Genomic DNA, 24,542 nt, shown 5'->3' on the forward strand with positions numbered 1-24,542 from the left:
TGAGTTGCAGATGCAACTCTGGTAAACACCTTATTATCAAAACTCAGAAGAACTTCAAATGTATCATGCACCCCTATAATGCTGAGAGACAGCATTGTGATTTTGAATGTTTAGGGACAACAGCTTTATGACTCTGGATGAATTTAGCTCCACAGCATGGTTCCTGTAGTTTAACTATGGCTTGGCATAATGTCCAAGTTGACAGACCATGGCTCACAATTGGACAGCAAACTGGAATCCAAATCTGTAGTTTGAAGTGGGTTTGCAAACCATGCTTTAGTTTAATTTAGGATTGGTACGTTTGAATTGACAAACCCTCATTTTGACTGGGGCAAGGCAATGGAAAGGAGGGCACTCCTGTCCCCAACAATGAAAGGCATTTTGGCAGATATACCTTGCCTTGGCCCAGGTGAAAAATGTTGTTTGTTTAAATTCACCTTTCTTAACAACAACTGACTCCCAGCCTCCGTTAAATATGACTGGAGGACTTTGCAAAAGGAGACTTGCGACCGTTTGCAAAGAGCTGAAACCGACCATTTTCTCACTTGTCTCCAGTGTGACATAGGTTTATTATGAGCAACTGCAGAGTGGGGGATGTAACTGCTCTGAGCTTGAGAAGGTGCAGCAATCTCACACTTAAGCAACAAGAAAATAAATAACAGCTCACTCCTGGCCTCAGCCTAGAAATTACACAAAAGACAGGCGCGGAAATGTTGCAATATGTCCACCGGCTGTAGTCTTCCACTCGCCGAGCACATGCTTAATTGTATGCAAATGAGGTTAATTATGTATAAATAAGATGGGCAGGTTATCTGCCGCCTGTCAGCTCACAATGTGGCTGCCGAAGCTGAACCAACTGTCGGCCACAGAGGTGCCGAGGCTGAACTACAACAGCAAATATGCATTGTTACATTAATCTCCTCTAAACCCAGTAGTGGAAAACTGATGGCCCTAACCGAAGCAATTAAAAATCTCCCTCCCTCCCTCTTCCCCTGTCTCTCGTTTATATTGCTTACAGATATTTGTAAATTTTAGACCATTCAGCAGCTTTGCACATAATAATAATATGTGAGTTTTGACTTGGTTAACTGATGGAAAACAAGGCAGTGTCTTTCCCCCCTGCCTGCCTCCTTTCAGTGCTTTGTTAGTTAGGGCTGGGCAATATCTGGTTTTCAGCATCACGCTATATCACCAGCTAAGCATCACGATATATCGGTATATTACGATGTCTGATAACGATGGAGATATGAAGAGACTGTACTGTATCTTGCGACTGAATGTGGATGTGAAGCTCTGTTTTTCTACAATACATTCTACAATAAACATTACCAAAACAAACAACAACCAAAACATTACCAAACATTACCAAAACAATAACAACAACCCTGAAAATGGATGCCCTTTGGCTTAGGATTGGGTTTGCCTGCATGCCTGATGTTCAGAGTGCAAGTCAGGTCTCCCGTGGGAAGGAGGCCGAGACAGATGCCAGCGACTGGCAGTCTGTACCAGAAGGCGGCTTGCCAGCTTGCTGCCACCCTGCAGCAGTGAAAACAGAGTTGGGTGACGCCATGCCTCACAAGAATGGTCGACACCAGGAATCAAAAACACACACACACACACACACACACATTTTCCCTCCACCTGAGGTGCGCCTCCAGCGGCCTAAAACCGTATGGAACCATATTGACCCACACGCCTTTCTCTAGTCCCCAGGGTGCGCTGCCAGGCCTGTTTTGTCTGGGGATTATTTCATTTTATTTTGGGGACATTCAACATGGGAAGGCCAACCAGCTGTTTCCATCGTGACTGAGAAAGGACGAGAATGAGGACCTCTGGCCCACATCCAGAGGCTGGGCCTTGTTGGTTCGGGCCTGTGAAGCACACTTTTCCCCTGGGGCCATGCTCCAGCCTGCGCATCGAAGAAGCGGGGTGGGAAAGAGATTTTCAAGGGCTCCCCTGTGGGAAGAACGTTATTCTCGAAAGGCCTGTATAGATAATGGTGAGAAAAATGTGAGCTGCCAGCATTAGATGTGCGCCGCTCACTCGCTTTGTCTCCTGTCCGCACTGTGAGGGAGACAGGGCCATAGTGGCACACTGGCTGCACCCAGGCAGAAGGCTCCACTGGGATGTATGGCTTCATGCCTTTGTATGAGTGGTGGCAAAGCACATTTGCAACATGAACATCTCCCTCCTTCCCTCTCAGTTCGCTGGCACTGAGAGCACGGCAGAGGAAGGTGCCGTTGCGCTCTACTGACAGGGAGAAAGTTCATGCGCTCCCCAGGGTATAAATTATTATTATTATTATTATTTTATTTTTATTTTTATTATTATTATTATTGGAAGCTGCTTTATTTGAAGTTAAGAGCATTGGGTCACGTGGCTCAGTAGTGCGGACACCAAGGGCAGAAGCATAGCTGTCAACTTACAGATTTGAAAACCAGCAGCCTCGAAAATAAGGGATCAGCAGCCAAAATAAGGGATTTTCCGGGCACAAGTATGTTCAACCTCTGAGCCCCTCCGAGCCAAAGGCAGAAAGCCCAGCCAGCAGCCAAACGAAGCCTCATCAATAAGGGACAGCACCGGGACATGGCGCTGGGATAAGGGACTCTCCCGCCAAATAAGGGACGCTTGACAGCTATGAGGAGAAGCTCCCTAGAGGTTCAGAAAGGGAGACATGCCCAGCCCTACCGAGAGACGCCAGGGATTGAACTTGGGACCTTCTACATGCAAAGCAGATGTCCTCCTACTGAACTATGCATGGGCCCTTCGCTTGTATAGGAGAGGAACCATTACTCATGTAGGTAAACAGTCCCATGGCTCAGCTTGCAACACCCCCAAGCTTTGTTTTGTTTTAAAATATATATTTGGTAGCGAGACCAGGGAGGAACTCTGCCAGAGAACATGGCGATCCAGGCTAGACTTGTGGCTTTTCACACTGTGGCTGGGAAACTCCTGGGAGGTTGTTTAAGCAGAGGTTGGATGGCCATTTGTCATGGATGCTTTAGTTGAGGTTCTTGCATTGCAGGGGGTTGGACTAGATGTCCCTTGGGGTCCCCCCGACTCTATGATTCTCTGATTCCTCTGCAATGGAGAGAGATTCAGGGTGCATTTGGGGGGTGCTGTGAAGAAGTGGCGGGCAAATTCCAGGCTTGTCAAATCTACTTTATTCACCAAGAGGAGCCAGATGCAAAACAGAGAATGGGGAGGGATGGGGAGTGTGGACAAGTCACACTCTTAAAATTAAAGAACACAGCACACATGAACACACACTCAGCCTGAGCATTCATTTTCAGCAGCAGAAATGAGCTCGTGGTCATTTCACACACTCCTGCCTAGGGCAACCTTTCAATTTACATAGGGCCACAGCAAGACTCAACAGGCTGCAACAAACGCCATGCGTGAACCAAGCCTTCGCACAAAAACCTGCCCAGAATCCTCTTCAACACACAAAAGTTCAGGTAATGCATAGGTATCACTTGAAAGGCAAGTTGAAGCGGAAAATGACCGAGATGCTTAGAGGGGAAAACCACCGGGCTAGATGAAACGGCGCTCTGACTCATCACGAGAGCCAAATTCACATGTTTACTTATGAAAACTACACAAGATCAAGTGATAAAACATACAGGCAGCGACCTCAACTGTCAACGTGTTTTTCAACCAGCCAGGATTCCTGGCATTACACCCAAAAGCTGAGACTGGGAAAGGGCAAGGAAAGGAAGCCCCTTTCACTCAAATGCTGAACCATGCAAGGGTTTTGCCACTCAGATTCAGATAATCTTAGCAGCTGGGTTTAGAAACCTAGGCTAGATTTAAGGCAGTCCCTTGAAGAATGTCCGTCTTGTAATGAGTTTCTGCAGCTGAAAAGTGTCCCTTTGGCAGAAGAGGAAGGCTTGTACAACTCACTGAACCCAAAGTGTGACTGACTGGGGGGGGGGAAATGGTTTTCTGCCCCCCTTCTGCGTGCCTGCGTGCAAACAAATGCATGAGCACATGTACATGTTTGCAAATAGTATGCAGTTAATCCCCCCTTCCTAGCCATGTGTGTGGGCAAGCAAAAGACCTTGAAACGCATTTTGTACGCTGCCTGCTTTGCAAAACGAGATTCACCAAGGCTCTTTTGTTTGTGGAGAAACCTAGCCCTGCTAAGATCCTGGGTGAGCGAGGACTGGCTGTGGTGGCTGCGTCAAGGGAACTGAACTCTGCATGTACCTAGGGGCACTCTCTCCACTACACAAAGGAAATTAGCCGCATGCACATCGGAACAATGAGATGGTAGGTGTTAACTCCAACACTGGAAAAACTAGATTTTGGAGCCTAAGTCAGCTCACCGCTGTTCTGGAAACACGGTACACGCAAAATAACTGCTATATTTCCTATCGATCCTGGAGTTTCTTATGAAATACTGCGCTTTGATGCATCAGCCCCCAAACCATCTTCCATTGAAACTAAGGAACAGAGTGAACCAGCTGAGTTTCACGTTGGGAATGTGCACATAGCCATGTTTGTGTTCATCTCTTCATCTCCCCGCCACCTCCAACCAGATTAGCTTTTGGAGCTATCAAATTCTTGATTTCTTTTTTTATGTAGAAGGGAACATTCAGCTACACAAGGGACCACCATTTTGAGGGGGCCAGTGGGCACATTTGCAAACCAAAAAACACACACAAAAAAACAACAAACATCTGTTGTGGGCCTCATAGCATGGTTGTGAGGGTAAAATGGGGGGGGGGTGGACCCTGAACCCTGGTTGTCAAATGAGCCACTGGTGCTTTGAAAAATAAGGAAATGTGCATCTTAGCACCCACCTAAAGCCGCATTGCCCTGTATAAAGAACAGCTAAATGGATTTTATCCCAGTGCTAGTTCTCCCAGAATTTGGCAAAGCATTGCTTTTCCCCCCTTTCTTAAATTTCCTCTCACCGCCATATCCAAACTGTAAATACCCAGCCACTTCTGACAGCTTAACAGCCCCCTAAATTTCACTGGAAGGTTTTGTTTACTTGTTTTTAAAAGCAAATTCCGAGGCTCCGCAATCCGTGACTCCTCACCACCCCCCACTGCAAAAAGCTATGTGAGGCTTGTCTGGTTAGCTTAAAATGTCTGCTGCAGAAGCTGCCTCACCCCATATCAGACCGGGGGACCACGGTGTCCCACCTCTGAGGCACGCACACAAAAGCTGTCCCATCTGAGCCCAACCTGGCCATCTTTCTCTCTCCCACCCCCAGCCCCCAGCCCTGTCTGGGTTCAGGTTGCCCTGTCCTCCCTCAGGCCTTCCCTGCCGGGGAAGAGAAGCAGGAGTGACAGATTAGCCTTGTTAGTGGGATTCCCGCAGAGGGGACGCAGACCAGTGACAGCTGGCGCTGGGGACGCTCCCAGGCCGGGAAGGGAGCCCCCTCGCCCACACCCACCCCAAATCCCCGAGCCTGCGCCAGACGCAGCCCGCAGTGGTATGGGGAGGGCAGATGAAAGAGGCCGGCGTGCACCCAGGCCAGCCTCTTTATTCAGATTGAGGAGGGGTCTCCTAAGAATAGCCAACCTCTCTCAGGGCAGAGAAGAAAGCAAAGGGGCGGGGGATTTTCAAAAGCAATGAGTCCCTGCAGACAATCTAACTCATGGGTAGGCAAACTAAGGCACAGGGGCCAGATCTGGCCCAACTGCCTTCTAAATCCGGCCCATGGACGGTCTGGGAATCAGCATGTTTTTACATGAGTAGAATGCGTGCTTTTCTTTAAAATGCATCTCTGGGTTATTTGTGGGGCCTGCCTGGTGTTTTTACATGAGTAGAAAGTGTGCTTTTATTTAAAATGCATCTCTGGGTTATTTGTGGGGCATAGGAATTCGTTCATTTCCCCCCAAAAAATATAGTCCGGCCCCCCAAAAGGTCTGAGGGACAGTGGACCGGCCCCCTGCTGAAAAAGTATGCTGACGCCTGATCTAACCTTATCAGTTGCACCAGACATTTAAAGCACACTGCCTCCCCTCTAAGAATCCATGGGAACCGGAGTTCATCCCTCACATATACAATTCCCAGTAACCTTAAGAAATTACAGTTCCCTAGATTTTTGGTGGGATTTTATGTATGTTTAAAGCCTTTACGTGTGTGTTGATTGTGCTCCAAATGTTCAGCCTCCATCTCCTACATCAAAAGAGAGAATTTTTACCACTGCCAACATGTACAGTGGTACCTCGGGTTAAGTACTTAATTCGTTCCGGAGGTCCGTTCTTAACCTGAAACTGTTCTTAACCTGAAGCACCACTTTAGCTAATGGGGTCTCCTGCTGCCGCTGCAGCACAATTTCTGTTCTCATCCTGAAGCAAAGTTCTTAACCTGAAGCACTATTTCCCTGAAGCGTATGTAACCTGAGGTACCACTGTAGTAAAATATGGGGTGAAATGTTTGTCTGCTATTACATTTCGATCCCACTTTCATTCCAAGGAGTTTGGGGCGATCAGCGCACATTGTTCTCCAACCCTCCACTCCGGCAGCACACACAATTTGATCCTCACAACAACCTTGTGAGGTAGGTTTTGTGACGGAGGAAGGATTTGAACCTGGGTCTCGTCATTTCTAGCCCAGCTTTCCCCAACCAAGTGCCCTCCAGCTGTTTTGGACTACAGTTCCCATCCGGATGGGAGTTTTAGCCCAAACCGTCTGAAGGCCACCATGCTGGGGAAAGCTGCTTTAACTGCTACGCCACACTGCCTCTCAGCGAGCCCCAAATGCCTCGGCTAGCTTCTACAACCCCCTTTTCCCAAACTCTGAACGTTCCTAATCCCTCCTGCCCTGAACTCTGTCCAGCCAACTCCAGCCAAGCTTTTACCACCTTTTATGGACTCTCCAGATAACCATCCTATCCGTAAGAAAACAGGAAGTTTTTTCCCCTCTCCGCCTCCAAGCACATATTCAAAACCCGAGCCAAAACAGATTGAAATGCACTTGGGCAAGAAATCCCATCCTCACCAGAACAAACAAAACTGCAACTCAAACACACTTTTTGCTCATTGAAGACAGAGCTCCTGAAGCGTGAACATTTAGTAAAAATAATGGATCTCCCAGAAGTGGGAAGAAGAGAACCCAGGAGTCCTACCTCCCAGCTTGATGGCAGGTTTGCAAAAAAAATAAATAAATATGTGATCCTTAACTCCTGCCCTGATGCAGAGAAGATTCACACCTTGGACCCTACAACTCTCTTGCCAAAAATGGGAAAAGAAACCAGGGACCTCAGCTGAAAATCTTGACCTTCTTCCTCCCCACCTGAATTCATCCCCTACAGCAGGGATAGCAAACTAGGTACTTTTCACATATTAAAGGTAAAGGTAAAGGGACCCCTGACCATTAGGTCCAGTCGTGACCGACACTGGGGTTGCGGCGCTCATCTCGCTTTATTGGCCGAGGGAGCCGGCGTACAGCTTCCGGGTCATGTGGCCAGCATGACTAAGCTGCTTCTGGCGAACCAGAGCAGCGCACGGAAACGCCGTTTACCTTCCCGCCAGAGCGGCACCTATTTATCTACTTGCACTTTGACGTGCTTTCGAACTGCTAGGTTGGCAGGAGCAGGGACCGAGCAACGGGAGCTCACCCCGTCGCAGGGATTCGAACCGGCGACCTTCTGATCAGCAAGTCCTAGGCTCTGTGGTTTAACCCACAGTGCCACCCATGTCCCTTTTTCACGTATTGCTGAACTACAATTCCCATCATTCCTGACCACTGGGCATGCGGGTCGGTTGGTGCCGGTGGAAATTGGAATCGAAACAATACAATGTCAGGTTGTAAGTGTCCCAACTCTGAGAGCCATGGAAGTGATGCAATAATCCAGACATATCATCCCTCTCTTCCGACATACTAACCTGCGTCCAAAAGAGCGGTTTTCTTTTAACTAAAGTTTCCAAAGCCAGGTCAGCTCCCTGCCTCGTTTCCCCCCCCCCCTTCTTGTCAGTGCCAAATTACACAAGACACGCAAAAGCGTATTACTGCAGCTTGAAAGCTCTTTCCAAAAGAAAACAGGGGGGGGGGACATCTTTGGAAGAGACAATTGGGAGCGGAGCAGCGGCAAGTGGAAAGAATCATAGAGTTGGAAGGGACCCTGAGGGTCATCTAGTCCAACCCCCTGCAATGCAGGAATATGTCCCATATGGGGATCAAACCTGCAACCTTGGCATTATCAACACCACATACTAATCGACTGAGCTGTCCGGGCAGGTTCAAGGTTTTCCTATACCTACACCCCTAAAGTGGGCTTTTCTCTTCCGTCTCTCAGGCCATAGTCTCGTGAATGGGCAGAAAATATGCAATCGGGCCCCAAACATCATAGCCAGAACTGAATATTCCTTGACTGCATGGTACAGGGGCTAAAATATTTTGAAATGGCGACATAATGCAGCAGCTTAAAATAGATAGCCATATATCAGGGGAAAGGCAGGCTTATGCTCCCAAGTGTGCAGGCAGAGCCCAGCAAAGTCTTAAAAGCTGGGGTGGGGGCTGGTCAGGATCTCTAGGGAGCAGGGCTTTATGGCGCTGCGAAGTTACTTCCTTGTCGATCCTCAAGTCTAGGAGATTCGATATGTGATGCACAACAGCTGACAATGCGTTTTGCTTCACTTATGCCAGTCTCAGAATCCACTTTGCTTTGGTGCAAAGTGCGGTGCCTCTTTCACTCCCAAGTATTGATTATCCCCAGCCCCTTTCTGTTCTTATTGCTGTTATTTATCTGTTTATTCCATCTGCCGGTCCACTTTATACAACTGAAAAGCCTCGAAATCGGATGGGCACAACGAAACACGTCGGAGCAATTTAAAAGCGGAAAAACGGAAAAGTCAACGACAATACAAAATACAAAAGAAAACCCAGCGACCACTTCTACCCACCCCATTAAAAAAGATGCAACATTAACGTACCAAAGGCATTAACGGGGAAACAGGAAGGTCTTAGCCTGCTGCCTAAAAGATGACAAAGGGTTTATCTGCATCTCTGGGGAACTGAACTTGCACTAAAGAGCCGGTTTTCAAGGGGAAGAGGTGGGGATTTATATACTAATAGCAACACACTGAACTTGGCCTGGTAGCACAGGGGTTAGCAAACTTTTTCAGCAGGGGGCCAGTCCACTGTCCCTCAGACCTTGTGGGGGGCCGGACTATATTTTGAAAAAAAATATATGAATGAATTCCTATGCCCCACAAATAACCCAGAGATGCATTTTAATAAAAGCACACATTCTGCTCATGTAAAAACACACTGATTCCCGGACCATCCGCGGGCCAGATTTAGAAGGCGATTGGGCCGGATCCGGCCCCTGGGCCTTAGTTTGCCTACCTATATGGTAGCATATCAGAAACCAGTGCAGCTCTCTGAGGAGAGTTGTTATGTGCTCACAGGGCCTCACTCCTGTCAGCACTCATACCGCAGCATTCTGCACTTAGAAACATAGAATCATAAGAGCTGGAAGGGACCCCGAGGGTCGTCTATTCCAACCCCCTGCAATGCAGGGATCTCAGCTAAAGCATCCATGACAGATGGCCATCCAACGTCTGCTTAAAAACCTCCAAGGAAGGAGAGTCCACAACCTCCTGAGGGAATCCGTTCCACTGTCTTAACAGCTTTGGCTGCCAGAAAGTTTTTCCTCTTGTTGAGTCGGAGTCTCCTTTCTTGTAACTTGAACCCGTTGCTTCGGGTCCTACCCTCGGGAGCAGGAGAAGACAAGCTCGCTCCATCCTCCAGGTGACGGCCCTCAGGTGGGGCACACAGAGAAGGGCCTCTGACAAAGGGTTCGGGCTGGTTCATATGAGGAGACCAGGTCCCTGAGATATGCTGGACCTGAGCCATAAATGACTTTAGAGATCAAAAGCAGCCCTTTGGACTGAGCCCAGGAACTAATCGATAGCCACAGCAGAGCAACAGATCCCACGATAAACAAGGAGACCGTCAGAAGGGAACTGCTCTTCTTTGCCAATGCGTAGCCCCTACACCTCTGTAGTGTGAAGCGCAGAATGAAAACAGACTCTCTCCAAAGCAAAGAGGAACAATCTGGGTGGCTTGGATGCTTGCCACTAAACATTAATCTATTTGCTAAAGCGTTTATGCTCTGCTTTTCCTGCCCATCAAGCTGCTATCATCCCAAACAAGTCCTTTTTTTGGGGGGGGACACACAAAGCTGATAAAGGGGACAGAGACTGGACAACACCTCTCTGGCCAAGCAGAAGACACTTCCTCAAATTTGGAGGAAGAACAAGTTGTCACATAAACAAAGCAATGACGAAAATCTGTTGCTGGAAAACATCAACAAGGAGGAAGCATTTGTTAGCAACCTCAATGTCACACTCTCCTGCTCTGTGGTAATTAATCCAGAATTACCACCCCAATCGCAAACACGGATTAGGACTCCTCCATATTATCTGGCCTTGAAAAGCTTGAAACCATATAATCTGCAGGTTAATCAGCCAATTGGAGGGAAGGCTCCTAATGGATGGGACCGAGATGGAAAGGCATGCTTGGCTTGCGGTTTCTCCGAACCTTCTTGGCCGCGGCGTCTTAATGCATTAGGGGAATGAAAGAGAGACCGTAAAGATGACTCGGCTTCCAAACAGGGAGCTGCTGCTGCAGAAGATTTAGTTAAATTGCAACATGTAATTCCTCCAGGTTTTCCTAGCCAGCCGCTTACACGCAGATATATTAAAGTTGCAAGGGTGGTGTGTGGGAGAAGCCACTGCAATGATTCCCATCAGGCAAGAGCTCAGCGAAAGGTTTTCAGAGGTTAAGGTAAGGGTAAAGGGACCCTCGATCATTAGGTCCAGTCGTGGCTGACTCTGGGGTTGCAGCGCTCATCTCGCTTTATTGGCCGAGGGAGCCGGCGTACAGCTTCCGGGTCATGTGGCCAGCATGACTAAGCTGCTTCTGGCGAACCAGAGCAGCGCACGGAAACGCCATTTACCTTCCTGCTGGAGTGGTACCTATTTATCTACTTGCACTTTGACGTGCTTTCGAACTTCTAGGTTGGCAGGAGCAGGGACCGAGCAATGGGAGCTCACCCCGTCGCAGGGATTCAAACCGCCGACCTTCTGATCGGCAAATCCTAGGCTCTGTGGTTTAACCCACAGCGCCACCCGTGTCCCTTAAACTTAAGAGGGGGCAGTCACAACTCAGTGGTAGGGAGTACAAGCTGGCACAGTCCATTTAAATCCCTGGCATTTCCAGTTTACGAGGATCAGGTAGCAGGTGGTGTAGAACAGCTGCCCCCAACCTGGTGCCCTCCAGCTGCTTCGTTTATTCAATCGATTTCCCACATTTCCTCCAAAGAATAGGAGTAGTCGTAGTCCAAAATAGTTGGAGGGCACCAGGTTGAGGAAGGCTGATCAAGAAGACATCTGCCTGTGAGGCAAGCAGCAGTAAATCACACCGAGTGAGTTGGCGTTAACTCTTTATTAGCCAAACAGATCTCCAGAGGAGTGCTGAGATGGTCAGGCCCACCCTAAGGCAGCTTCATGGGTTAAGCTAGCTGTTCTGAACATGCACCTTGATATGGTTTCATGTCACAGGAGGAGGAGGAGGGACAGAACGGAGAAACACATAAAGAGAGGTGATTCCTGTCCCCGCCACACGCATAGCCAGGAGATGTCTACAAGTAGCTGACATGAAGTCACAGCATGAAAAGGCATTTAGGACACAGCTCCGTCAGGCAGGATGCATGCCCCATCCATGGGGAGCCCAGCAGCGCGCTTATTTATTTACTTAAAATATTGATGTCTCGTCGCCTGTCTGTTTCTGCTTCTCAACCTCCCAGAATGGCGTACAGAACAATTCTCTCTCTTCCTCTCTCTCCCTCTCCCCTCCCTCTCTCTCTCTCTCTCGCACCAGACAACCCCCCCCCCAAAAATTAAATGCAAACCAGCCACTTAGATAAGAGAGACATCTTGGGGCACGGGGGATAAATATACCATCATCAGTATTAGAAACTGAGATATGAAGCGAGCGGCTAAATGGCAGCTTAAACCTAGGTTATGGGTACAACAAAAGAATGTCTAGGGGCACTTTTTTATAAGAAGAATACAAAGTTGAAAATGAATGAACTACAGCTAAAATATTGTGTTCATTTTTCACATGGTCTAGTCCTTCCCCTGCCCACCCCCTAATATTCTTAAGAGAATCTCTCTTCTCCAGTCTTCAGAGAGTAGCTGGAAGTGGGGAGGCAGAAAAAGGTCCTCCTTTCTTTCCCCTCTGCAGTTTTAATCTGAAATCTTAGACGCAGTACTGCGCCCAGAGCTCAGAAACTGCTCCCGCTGATGATGCTCTCAAAATGCACCTAGAACAATGAGAGTTTCAAACGCTGATCATCAGCCAACCAGGGCAAAGTCCTGCTGAAACAGTTTGATTTTCAAAAGGCACCTGAATTCCGCTTCTGGAAAGGAAAAAAAGAAACACGGAGAAAAGGTGCAGGATTCCAAGGACATATCCTGAGGCCATGCAAATGTTTCTATGTCTCATGCTTTGCTAGTGACTTGAGAAGCACGGCTATTTAATCACTTCTAAAAAGAGCAAAAGGGGAGGATCCTGATGAAGTCCTAGAAGTGGATCACACAGACCGTTCTCTATTTGCAGATCCCCAGAGGGAGGGATCTCCCTTGCTAGCCTTGTGGGTTCCAGGTCATCGGAGGGGGGGGTGGCGGCGGAGACGAAGGAGTTACTGAGAAAGGGGAGGCTGATTAAACAGTAACAGGTGCCGCTGACCCAGGGAACAGCTGTGGCCTGCCATGAAAAAGGAGCCAGGGACAACCAAGGAATAAAAACAGGGAGGGGGGGAGAGGAAGAGCGGGGGGGGGGCGAGGGAGAAGGAGGAGGAACCGAGAGGAAGATGAGCAGCCAAGGACTAACGGGAGCAGAAAGAACGCAGCGTTTCTGCGCCACTGGGATTTGGTCTTGCAACTGCAGCACTGGGCAGCCAGCTCAAAACTTGGCGTCCTGGGAGTCTCACTCACTCCTTTGTTAAAGAAAACTGGCTAGCCCTCGTGGCTGGTGAGAAGCCTTGCAGTATATGAAGAGGTACCAAAGATCAAGAGGCAAACTTCAGTCCCCCTCGCATTGTTTTTCTTTCCTAGCATCCAACCATGATAACAGGCTCCCCCCGCCCAGTGTCCCATAGCTGCCTGTCCATCATTTTCCTGGTCCTCTCTGAAAGAATATGAAATGATGCCTTGAATATCTGGGCCCTTGCAAACAAAAATGAAGACATGTGTGTGCATCTTTCTGCATAAATCACACAATGCACGATAGGTTTACTTATTTGTTTAATAGGGTTCCTTCTTTGATTTTTCCCCACTCTAAAGTTGCATCTGCTTAATTTATCCTTGGGCCCTGCATTGGGAGAAAGGCGTGATACACATTAGGGAAATAATAAATAAAAATGGGTGCAAACCAATTGATTTGCACCCATTTTTATTTCCAGTTCTACAGAAATCGGATTTCCATAGCTGCCTCTCCATCATTTTCCCGGGCCTCTTTGAAAGAATATGAAATGATGCCTTGAATATCTGGACGCTTGAAAACAAAAATGAAGACATGTATGTGTATCTTTTTGCGTAAATCGCACAATGCATGATCGATTTACAGTGGTACCTCGGGTTACATACGCTTCAGGTTACATGCGCTTCAGGTTACACACTTCGCTAACCCAGAAATAGTGCTTCAGGTTAAGAACTTTGCTTCAGGATGAGAACAGAAATCGTGCTCTGGTGGCGGCGGGAGGCCCCATTAGCTAATGTGGTGCTTCAGGTTAAGAACAGTTTCAGGTTAAGAACGGACCTCCGGAACAAATTAAGTACCTAACCTGAGGTACCACTGTACTTAGTTTAATAGGGTTCCTTATTTGATTTTTCCCCACTCTAAAGTTGCATCTGCTTAATTTATTCTTGGGCCCTGCTTTGGGAGAAAGGCGTAATACACATTAAAGAAATAATAAAATAAATAAATTTAAAAAAATAAAAATCCGGTTTCTGTAGAACTGAAAATAAAAATGGGTGCAAATCAATTGATTTTTATTTCCACTTCTACAGAAACCCGATTTCCTTGCCATAAAATTAAGATTTTTACAACAAGAATAATGATAATATCATGCTTGCACACATATACACACACAGCCTAGAGGCGAAAGAGGGAAAGAAAGCTTGATGTGGTATGTAAGGAAACCAGATATGCAGGCAAAGGCGCCATGGGTCAGTGTGTCTGGCTGTTAACCAGAAGGTCAGTGGTTCGAGCCCACCAAAGGACAGCTGCATTGCAGGCGGTTGGACTAGATGACCTTGGGGTGCCTCCCAACTCGACAACACTATAATTCCAAGGACAAGCAAGAAATCAGTTCTGCAGCTGAAATCAGTTTTGCAGTCCACAGACCCATCCCTCCATTTTTCTGCCCACTCTCCCCCACCACACACACGTAATCAAGTCTATAATATTACACCTGATCTAGAAAAGGGTGAATTCTCACCAGAGGAGCAATTCTCACCATCACCGTAGCCCTAACAGCGCCAGTTAGGAAGGGTGTCCAGCTTTGGCACAAAAACATATTGCAATGTTCATATTTATTCTTTGGCTCGTTTTTATTTCAGCTGATTTTCTGTTGCAGTCTCAGAGTAGCTAACAACAGTTTTTAAAAACTGCAAAATCAATTTGTAACATGTTGGCAATCAATAAAACAAGAAAAAGGAGCATCGCATAAAAGCGGTGCAAATAAAGAGGTCAATCTGCTAAAAAAACTGAACCTGAGAGGCCAGATGCGTGTTGGAAGAGAAACATCTTGACTAGATGGCAGAAGGTCAAGGGGAGGCTGGATGGATGGCTGGAGATAGCGAGTTCGCCAGTTTACTTAGCAACAGCTGCTGAACAAAGCAGGCTTAGAAAAGTTCGCTTAGCAAAGAGAGAGGAAGTTTGGGGACTCCCTTCCTGACAGCATGTGCAACCAAAGAAATGCTGGATGCAGCCTCCGGCATTGCAGCATCAGAGCTACTGGTCCTGATGGGGTGTTAGAAATTACCCAATTTGCTACTGGCGCTGGTCCAATTGCGACCACGTGGAGATCGCTGGGTGCCTCCACTGACACCTCCATCTGGCTGGCCCCTCCGGCGATCTTAAGCAGGTAGGCAGAAGAGCTTTGTTGTTGTTCTTTAGTCGTTTAGTCGTGTCCGACTCTTCGTGACCCCATGGACCAGAGCACGCCAGGCACTTCTGTCTTCCACTACCTCCCGCAGTTTAGTCAGACTCATGTTTGTAGCTTCGAAGACACTATCCAACCATGTCGTCCTCTGCCGTCCCCTTCTCCTTGTGCCCTCCATCTTTCCCAACATCAGGGTCTTTTCCAGGGAGTCTTCTCTTCTCATGAGGTGGCCAAAGTATTGGAGCCTCAGCTTCAGGATCTGTCCTTCCAGTGAGCACTCAGGGCTGATTTCCTTCAGAATGGAGAGGTTTGATCTTCTTGCAGTCCATGGGACTCTCAAGAGTCTCCTCCAGCACCATAATTCAAAAGCATCAATACTTCAGCGATCAGCCTTCTTTATGGTCCAGCTCTCACTTCCATACATCACTACTGGGAAAACCATAGCTTTAACTATACGGACCTTTGTCAGCAAGGTGATGTCTCTGCTTTTTAAGCAGAAGAGCTTATTCACTGCATTTAACTCCCACCCTTTTCCCCAAGGGGTACATGGTTTGTCCCCCTCCTTGGTTAATCCCCCACAACGACCCTGCGAGGTAGGTCAAGGGGCTGTGAGGGACTCCATGAGCGTCAGAACTGAGTGGGGATTTGAACCCTCATCCCCCAGGTCCAAGTCCGACACTCAAACCACTACCCCACACTGCCTTCCAAGAGTCCTTTTGCTGTGGGGCAGCTCTATAAGATAAGTAGTTAAATAAATAAGGAGAAAGCAACATGTCACTTAAAGAAGTTAAGTTACAGGGAACCAGGAAGAGGGCCTTCTCGGTAGTGGCGCCCTCCCTGTGGAACGCCCTCCCACCAGATGTCAAAGAGAACAACGACTACCAGACTTTTAGAAGACATCTGAAGGCAGCCCTGTTTAGGGAAGCTTTTAATGTTTGATGCATTACTGTATTTTAATATTTTGTTGGAAGCCATCCACACCAGGTTAGGGATAGTTGCCCCATGCCTCTAGCAGCAGCTGATCTGCAGAAATCAGCTTAAAAAAAAATAATGCAGGCGATGTTCTGCATCATTACTACCTGGCAATGTCTGTGGATCAAGTTGGCTGGGGAAGCCCAGCCAGGTGGGCGGGGTATAAATAATAAATTATTATTACAGTGGTACCTCAGGTTAAGTACTTAATTCGTTCTGGAGGTCCGTACTTAACCTGAAACTCTTCTTAACCTGAAGCACCACTTTAGCTAATGGGGCCTCCCGCTGCCGCCGGAGCCCGATTTCTGTTCTTATCCTGAAGCGAAGTTCTTAACCTGAAGCACTATTTCTGGGTTAGCAGAGTCTGTAACCTGAAGCGTATGTAACCTGAAGCGTATGTAACCTGAGGTACCACTGTATTATAATTATTATTGTTATTATTATTATTATTATTATTATTATTATTAAGAAGGATCTGAAATATTTTCCTGGTAGCTTGAACTTGTTTTATTCCTGGTTGTTTTATTTCACGTTTTAATGTGTTGTAAATTTCAGCGCCTGGCCGATTTCTCTTCCTCTGTGTGACATAAGCACAATTCTGCAAAGTAAATTCTGCAAGCTCGGGGAAGCGGGGATTAAGATTTACTTAAAGTGTATAATGTACACAGGTCGCAGAATTCAGCTCATCTTTTTGCAGAATCTGGATTGCCTCGGAAGAGCTTTTGCTTTTTCTAAAATCAAGTGCAGAACATGTACACACCCATGGCAAACGTCCCCTGTGGCACATACCTAAGTGTGTTTCTAAGTACATGTAGCGACATGCGTGTCTGCACCACAGACTCTCCTGCGGTTTGCATGCGCACACCAAGTCCCGTGGCGCAGCTTTCCCGCGGATCCAGGGCATGCCAGGTAGCATGCATGCGCGCGGGTTCCTGCTATGTTCGGCACATGGATTCCAGAGGGTGGGAGCAAGGGGGCTGGAATCCAACAAAGTTCCTTTGCTCTTCAGCGTCACGTTCAGAGCCAACGACAGCGAGGGACGCTTTCTTTCCCAGCTCCCACAGACCAAATGCCCAGCTATGAATAGATCCAGCCCAGAGCTGCCTGGGGGGACCAGCCCCAAATCCCCAGAGGAGCTAAAAAAAGCCCCAGGGTCTAGAAATAACCACAAGCTTGTGCTAGAGCAAGGACTTTATGAGCCTTCTCCCCCCACCCCCACCCCACGGTGCCAGTCTAAGGATGAAAGGGAAGGCGGTGCTGCTGGGCACATTGTTTATCTCCCTGGCTCCCAGGGCAGTGATGAGAGCAAGGCATCAGCTCAGCATCCCAGCCGGGCTGGGGCGCCTGCAGACACGCTTAATGAAGCCAGCTAATTAACATGGGGGAGAACTGGAGTTTGCCTGGTGTGGGAGCTGCCAAATAGAGCAAAGGAAGAGGGAACTTTCAGGAATTTGAGAGCAGGAGGCGGAGCAAGGAGAAGGGGCGCTCCAAGCGGAAAAAATCAAAGCCAGAACTCCTGGGTTCTTTCCCCAGCTCTGAGAAGACAACGCAAATATTTCTGTGCGGTGGCTTCAGACCGCTTATCAACCACGGCTCCAGAAACCTTGCAAAACCTGCAAGCTATGGATAATCACTGGAAAGATAAAGGCACTCTGCACGTGCTCAGAGACACCTGCTTCCGCATTTAGCCTTGGCGTTTTAAAATAAAAGGTTCCGGGGTCAATTTCTAGCAGAGCCTTTAGACCATAGGTCTGGGAACAGGATTTTCAGGACCCTGGGGTTCCCTGCGACAGCATGGCTACTTAGAAGAAGCAGAACACAAAGCCCAGCGCGTGCACAAAAGCACTCCCGAAGTCAAAATCCAGAAGTCAAGTGTCCTTTCTGATTGAGTTTACCGGACAATCTTTGCCCAGGCTCTTCCACGGATAAACGCGTGTGTGTTTGAAGGGGGGAATCACGCACATTAATTTCTAGCCTGCGATTTGAAGAGAAGTTTACACGCTTGGTCAGATAAACACAATGCGGCGAAGGGGATGGACAGGCGAAGAAGGAGTCAGGCAGAGCGAGAGAAACGGAGGGGGAAAGAAAGAGAGAGAGAAATGGGCGTCGGGAAGGGAGAGGCAGAGAAAGACAGCAGGGGAACGAAAACAGGCCTTGCCCCAGGGAGGAAGGAAGCCGGGCAGGTGCTTTTCAATGAAAGGCGTTCCTTGTGGGACGGAACAGGCCTCAACACACCTGAAACCACAGAAGCCGCCGCATAAAGGGGCTTTGAGAGGCCTTGATGGGAAAGGCAAGGGAACAAAGCAGAGGACGGTTGCCAAGGGAATAGGAGACGGGGCGCTGCCCCCTTAGGTAGGCCTGAAGGGCGGATTTGGCAACATCCCCTTCTGCAAGGACAGCCGCCCAGCCCCCAGCCCTGGCTCTGAGGGCCCCTTGAAGTGGCCAGACCGGTTGTCTTCCCTCTCTCTGGCTCAGGGATATAAGAGATGTTATCAGGGAATCAGGCTGAGGGGGAGAAGGTGGAGGAAGAGGGCCGAGTTGGCAGCATGGCACTGTGAGTGCCACGGCTGGCACACAAGAGCGGCATATTCTGTCACGGGCACCGCTTAGCCGCCTCCTGGCAGGCACATTTTCTCTCTGGCAGGGGAGAGCGTTGGTGCGGATGTGAAGCAAGTGGGCAGGATTTGGAAAAGAAATGAGAGGTGTCCCCAAACGGACGAAAACGTAGCCCCGTCGCCGAGGGAGCCATGACAGGCCTGCGGCACCCGGGCAAGCCCCGGGCGTCTTTGGGCGCGAGGGTCAGCCCACGGGGCAAGCTGTTTGTGTGGAAGAGCCGCCATGACTGCCTGACCCCTCGCTGCCACACACAGGCCCCATGCGCACCATGTTTAAAGGGCTTTAAGCAGCCATGGGTTCCCCCCAAAGGATTCTGGGAGTTGCCATTTGTTATGGCTTGTTCCCCTCAGGGAGCTACAGTTCCCAAAGTTCCCTGTGTAGAGGGATTGACGGTTAAAACCTCTCTGGGAATTGTAGCTCTGGGAGGGGAACAGGGGTCTCCTGACAAATCTCGGTGCCCCTAACAAACTGCAGCTCCCGGAGTTTAAAGTGGTATCATAGTGCTTTAAATGGTTGGTGCGAATGTAGCCATGCATGCACTCTGCCTGCAGCTCCCAGCAGGACACGGTGTGCTCCATGCACGGCTCCCATGCAGAGGCAATTATTTCTAGCATCCTTCATGCCACTTGTGGAAAGCTGCTCCGAGTCTTGTTTCGCTACGCAGTGAGCCAAGGCAATTTTCACACCTCAAATGTCACACACATGGGCTGGGCAAAAGGCAGCAGGCTCACACCGGTCTCATTCACAATGCCCTGAGGCTGAGCCAGGAAGAGGCATCTCGCAGAATCCAAGCGCCACCATCTACCCAGGCAGAGATCTGTCAGCTTAGTATCTGACTCCTAACTTTCCATCCTCTTGAGAACCAAAATAGACACGCAGGCTGCAGTTCTACGCACATTTACCTGGGAATACGTTTCACTGAGCACAGGGGACTCACGTCAGAACAAACAAACTGGGTTGCAAATCTCATTTTCTTTCTCCACTCTTCCAAATTATAGGCGAGGAGAGGCACTGGTCAGAAGACCGAGTGACCGAAGTGTGGGGTTCGGGGTAAGAAGAGCAGCTACTTCTAAAAAGGAGAAGCAGCGTAAAGAAAGCAAGAAAATAGCTACTGAGAAGCCAATTGCAAGCTAGTCCCTCCTTCGACTCTTAAATTTTTCTCCACCTCCATGAGGACTAGAAACTCAGTTTTTTAAAAAACAAGCCAGAAATTCCCACAACAATTTATTTATGCTGCCTTCCCGTAAGAATCTTAGGAATCCGCAACACAGTTCAAACCCACCCACCAAAACCGTCATAAAAACGCAACGGCGTAAAAACAACACAGCAGCTATAAACTGCAGGCTTAAAAAATGAAGCAGCGGGAGCAAAAACAACTATCTACCCCCTCAAGGGCTCAAGGCTTCTTCCACGATGCTACACGCACCACAGTCGAGGAGCCCGTTTAGGCTTGTATGAGCGCACTGCTGGAGAACACGACACCCGATTTCTGCATCAAGCTTTTGAGCTTTGCAGTTTCTTTATTCTCCTCCCTTTATCCTGCCCCTCATCACCATTAACAAGGACAGGGACCCCTGCATCTGCAAGAAATCAAATCTCCTTACCTCTTTAACCACCTCAATTCAGCAAGTGGGGACTTATTAGGGCAGATATACGGCCACATGGGGAGCTGGCCATCTGCACTGCTTCTACACAGTAGCTGGGGATGATTTCACAGCACGTCTGCACCCCATTAGTAATCAGGGGACTAGATAAAACCCTCCTAGACCCATGCGCTGATGCCACAACTCTGTCTGCACAGCTCCTTGATGCTCACCATTAGCAGAGTGCAAGGAGATTTATAATGGGCGTCACGAGCAACTAATGCATTTTAAGCATATAGCATTGCATTTGGAACTCTTAGTTAATGCCTCCCATTTTATACAATATTTGTTTTAAAAAGTATATATTCATGTAATATGTAATAAATATCCTACTTTTCAGCTACACCACTAAGACAGCATGCATTAATAAAACACACACACACTCTCTTAAAATGCAGCCTTAAATCCAATAGGCAGTTTAATTTAAACTGAAGTAAATGAAACTCCTTATCTCGGTCTTGTCATTTGAAGCTGTGAACGCAGATAAGAGAAACCAGGAATCGTGCCCAGTACACATTATGCCACCCAGGGCGTGGCTGCCAGCTAGCTGCCACACATCCAATTTAAGGTGCGTGTTTTGACCTATAAAGATCTGAAAGAGTTTGGGACAAGGCTCTCTCCAAGATCACCTTTCCCAACACAGCTCAGGGTGATCTATGCGTGAAGCCCTCCAGACCGGACCCCCGTTTCCTGAAGCCTGGTTGGCCAGGGGTTCAGAGGATGGCCTTATCTGTGGTGGCACCCGTTTTGCAGATGAGCTACCAATGGAAATCAGCAAAGCCGTGGCAATGGGCTGCTTTCCCAGGCAGTTAAAGACCTTTCTGTTTATCCTCGCATTTGCTATCGATATTGACTTCTCTGCCCTCCTTTTTTAATGTTCTGGCTGCTGTAGTTGCTGAAATTGTACCTGGAGAGGCTTTAATTGCTGTAATTTATTGATTTTCGTGGCTCTTATGTACACAAAAAGGGTAAAAATCTTTGAAGGAGGAGGAGGAGGATACGCCTAAAGAGGGGCTGCGTGAGAACTGAAATCTCAGCCAAGATTCAATTCTGGAACATGGTGGCGATGGCTGTAGTGAGCATGTGCAGAGTGACTTCTCTTTTTTTCCTCCCCACCAGTCAGGAAACCAGGAGAGCCACCCTGATCTCATACTTCTGGGCCTGGAGAAAAGACTTCAAGATTATGAAGGATGCCCAAGCTGAGCTCGCCAGGATCAGATGAATTAAGCACTTTACAAAATGGGTTCTTAAAGGGGCCTGCCATAAAAGAGGCTTACCAACTGGTAATAATCGGATATGTGGTTTTCATAGGGGCTCAAGTCTTAGAACACCTCCTTTTCTAAAGGGTGCTCTGGATGGGAAGGTTTCAAGAAGGGGGGGACTAGAGGGACACCCCCCAAAATCCTCTCCCAAGGTGCTTGCTGTTGCCTCCGCCTGGGGTGAGGCAGAGGTGTCTTGGAGCAGCAATCTCAGCCACTGCTCGGAGGGGTAAAGGGAGCGGTTCTTGAAGAGCCCAGGAGGCTGGGAAAAGCTAACGCAGGGGACTAGGAATGCAAAGAGGCTGGGGCTGAGCAAACAACGAGCTGGGTCTTGTTTGGGTAAGAGCATCCCTCCCAGTACTCCAAGCTGGGGGAAGGGGACTGGGGGAGACTTACAACTGAGTTACACCTCCTCCTCCTCCTCCTTGACTCTTCTGGGCACCCCCTGCCTCATTCCAGCAGAGCCCTCCACACCCAACCCAGCACCATTCCAGCATCCGCCTCCCTAAGAGCAGATTGTATAAACATCCTCCCCTGTGTGCCAGCCTCTGGCATCTACAAAATCCAGCGCAAGGGGGTCATGACTCAGGGGGTGTTGGCAGGGTGGGGCAAAACCCGGCGTCCTGAGAGAAAGGGCCCCCCAAAATGATTTGAAAGGGAGTGGGGGAGGAAAGTGTACTTGAGGGGTAACTTTGAACCCAAGCGAAAAGGCTCTGCAGAGCTTGTTTTCTGAATCTCAGGCCGCTAGAGCCATTCTTTGCTACAGTTCCAATGAGGAGGACTGAAAGCTGGGTTGTAGTTTTTGGTTTATTTTTTTTCAAGTAGCAAGAATTAGAGGTGCTGGATCTCACCCCTGTGTAAAAGCCACACCCTCTGAGCTCAGTGTCCTAATCCCAAATATGTAAAAGTGGGCTGAGCGGTTCCTTAGATATTTTTTTTAAACTCTGCACATGCCCAGAGGCACTCTTTTGTATTAATCCTCATGCTCCAGAGAGCACTCAGCCTTAGCACTCAAAAAAGTTTTTTTTGAGATGATAAGGACAAAACACCTTTCATAATCCAGATGGCTGAGGTTTTAAGCGTGGGATTTTTAAATGCAAGCTTCCTACAACAAGCGAGCAAGAATGTGCACAGAACCGGGCTTCAGGATTTATTCCAGGTTAAATTAGCCTGGAATAAAATAGCACCATCTGGTGTGTGTGTGTGTGGACGAAAAGAGGTGCGACTGAGTCCAGGATGGCACCCTTCTCCACAGTTCCTCTTCTGTATTTGACCGGGGGGGGGGGTAAGGAACTCGCACATTATTTTTCCTCCCTTAATTACGTTCCAAATCACCTCACCCTGCCCATGAGTCACTTAAGAACGGTCAAGTCACCGCTGAGCAAGAAAGAGTGCCAGGAAACGAGGATCGGTGCCAAGAGAGGATGGGGAGGATATGAGTGGGGTGGGGGGGGAAGCAGGGAACAGCAGCAGTCCTGGGAAGGTGGAAGCGCAGAGAGTTGGGTGGGGGGGGGAGAAAGAAGGGGGGTCACACGCTTTATGTTGCGGTGACCCCAAGGGGGACCCTAGATCTTGCCAAGGGGCTCTGTGGCATATTAATTGGAGAGGTGGTGCAGAATGCGGGCGGTGTCAGAGAGGAGGATGGAGAAGGCAAAGATGGGGTCTTTGGCTGGTCCCCATTAGAGACGCTTACACCCCAACCCCAGACTTTTCCAACTACTAAGCTGAATTCCTTGCAAAGAGATACCTATCCAGTAACACAGAGAACTATTCCCAGTCTCTGCACCCCACCCTGATCTACTAGGTCCCCCCCCCCACGTCCTCTCCACCTCCCCTAGAACTGAACCTGGCCGCCGCCAACCCCACCACCCCGCCCCATTCATTTTGGGCTCTCTCTTCCCTGGGATTGGAGAAGAGAACGCATGGCGCCTTTCCTGGTCCCGAAAGGTGGTTGGCTAAAAGGGATCGGGTAGAAAAGAAGGATCATCTGCCACAAAACGCAACGCACCGAGAAAGAAAAGAGACCTTTCTGCAGGGCGAGGTGGCAGGCTGGCTGCTTCCAAAAATAGGGGGAGCAGATCGCAGGTGCAAGGCGACCCCCCCCCACCCCTCTTCGCCACCAAATCCTTCCTCCCGCGGACGCGTAAAAGTTGCCAGAAACTTGGGAAGGGAGGGACTTGCGGAGAAGAGCAGGTGGATCCGACGCTTAAACCCGCGGAGGGGGCGGAAGAAAGACCGGGGAAGCTTCCTCGGTGGGCAAAAGAGGTGTTTTGGGGAAGGGGGTGTCCGAAAGCGCAGGGAGATTCCGGGCGAGCTGCGCTGCCATTCCCGGCGCGGCTGCGCTCGGTCTTTCTTTCTTCTCAGCCGGGGCGCGCGCGCCTGGGCTCCCGCTTTCCCTTTCCATTCCCGGCTGGCAGAAGCAGCCTTCGCCGCCGCCGCCAGCGCCGCGATCGGGGGTCTTCCCCGGCCCCCTTACCTGAGCAGGCGAGCAGAAAGAGCCCCAGCAAGAGGCCGCGCAGAGGGAGCGCCGTCAGGGAGCGAGCGGAGCCCATGGTGCGCCTTTGGTGCGTCCGAGAGGAGCTGCAGCGAGCGACTCCGGCACCCCAGCCGCCGCCGCCAGCTCGCCCCCTCCGGCCCGGCGAGACGGCCCGCCCCCCGGCCCGCCCCCAGCGGCTCAGCGCCAGCCCCAGCTGCGCCCCCCGGGTCTGCGGGAGAGCGAGCGAGCGGCTCCCCAGCCGGCGGAGGGGAGACGGTCGCCAGCTCGGCGCGCGATCCGAGCCCCCTCTCCTCGGAAGTAAGCTCTGTTGAATTCAACGGAGCTTACTCCCAGGTAAAGGGGGTTGCCGTCACTCCGCCGTCCCGCTTTTCCGCCCCCCCAACTTACACCCGCCCTTCTCCTTCGGGGCTTGGTTTCTA

The 24,542-nt window shown here is 49.3% G+C and overlaps 1 protein-coding gene across 3 annotated transcripts in view; it reads right to left on the bottom strand.

Annotated features, from left to right (window-relative positions):
• BCAM (basal cell adhesion molecule (Lutheran blood group)) overlaps positions 1-24,296 on the bottom strand; it is a 60,829-nt gene extending 36,533 nt beyond the window's left edge. Inside the window, exon 1 of one of the 3 annotated variants that reach the window (XR_014551365.1) lies at positions 24,103-24,263. Coding sequence is in view for 2 of the 3 variants with exons in the window: in XM_083627277.1 (XP_083483403.1) it covers positions 24,103-24,178 (76 nt within the window). In the remaining variant the exon portion in view is untranslated. Of the gene's footprint in view, positions 1-24,102 lie in introns of all 3 variants that reach the window. The other 2 variants (XM_083627277.1, XM_083627276.1) reach the window with 2 other exon arrangements.
• Between the last annotated feature and the right edge of the window lie 246 nt (positions 24,297-24,542).

This window comes from Podarcis filfolensis (genome assembly GCF_964270895.1).
Source record: "Podarcis filfolensis genome assembly, chromosome: 8".
Classification (NCBI taxonomy): domain Eukaryota; kingdom Metazoa; phylum Chordata; class Lepidosauria; order Squamata; family Lacertidae; genus Podarcis; species Podarcis filfolensis.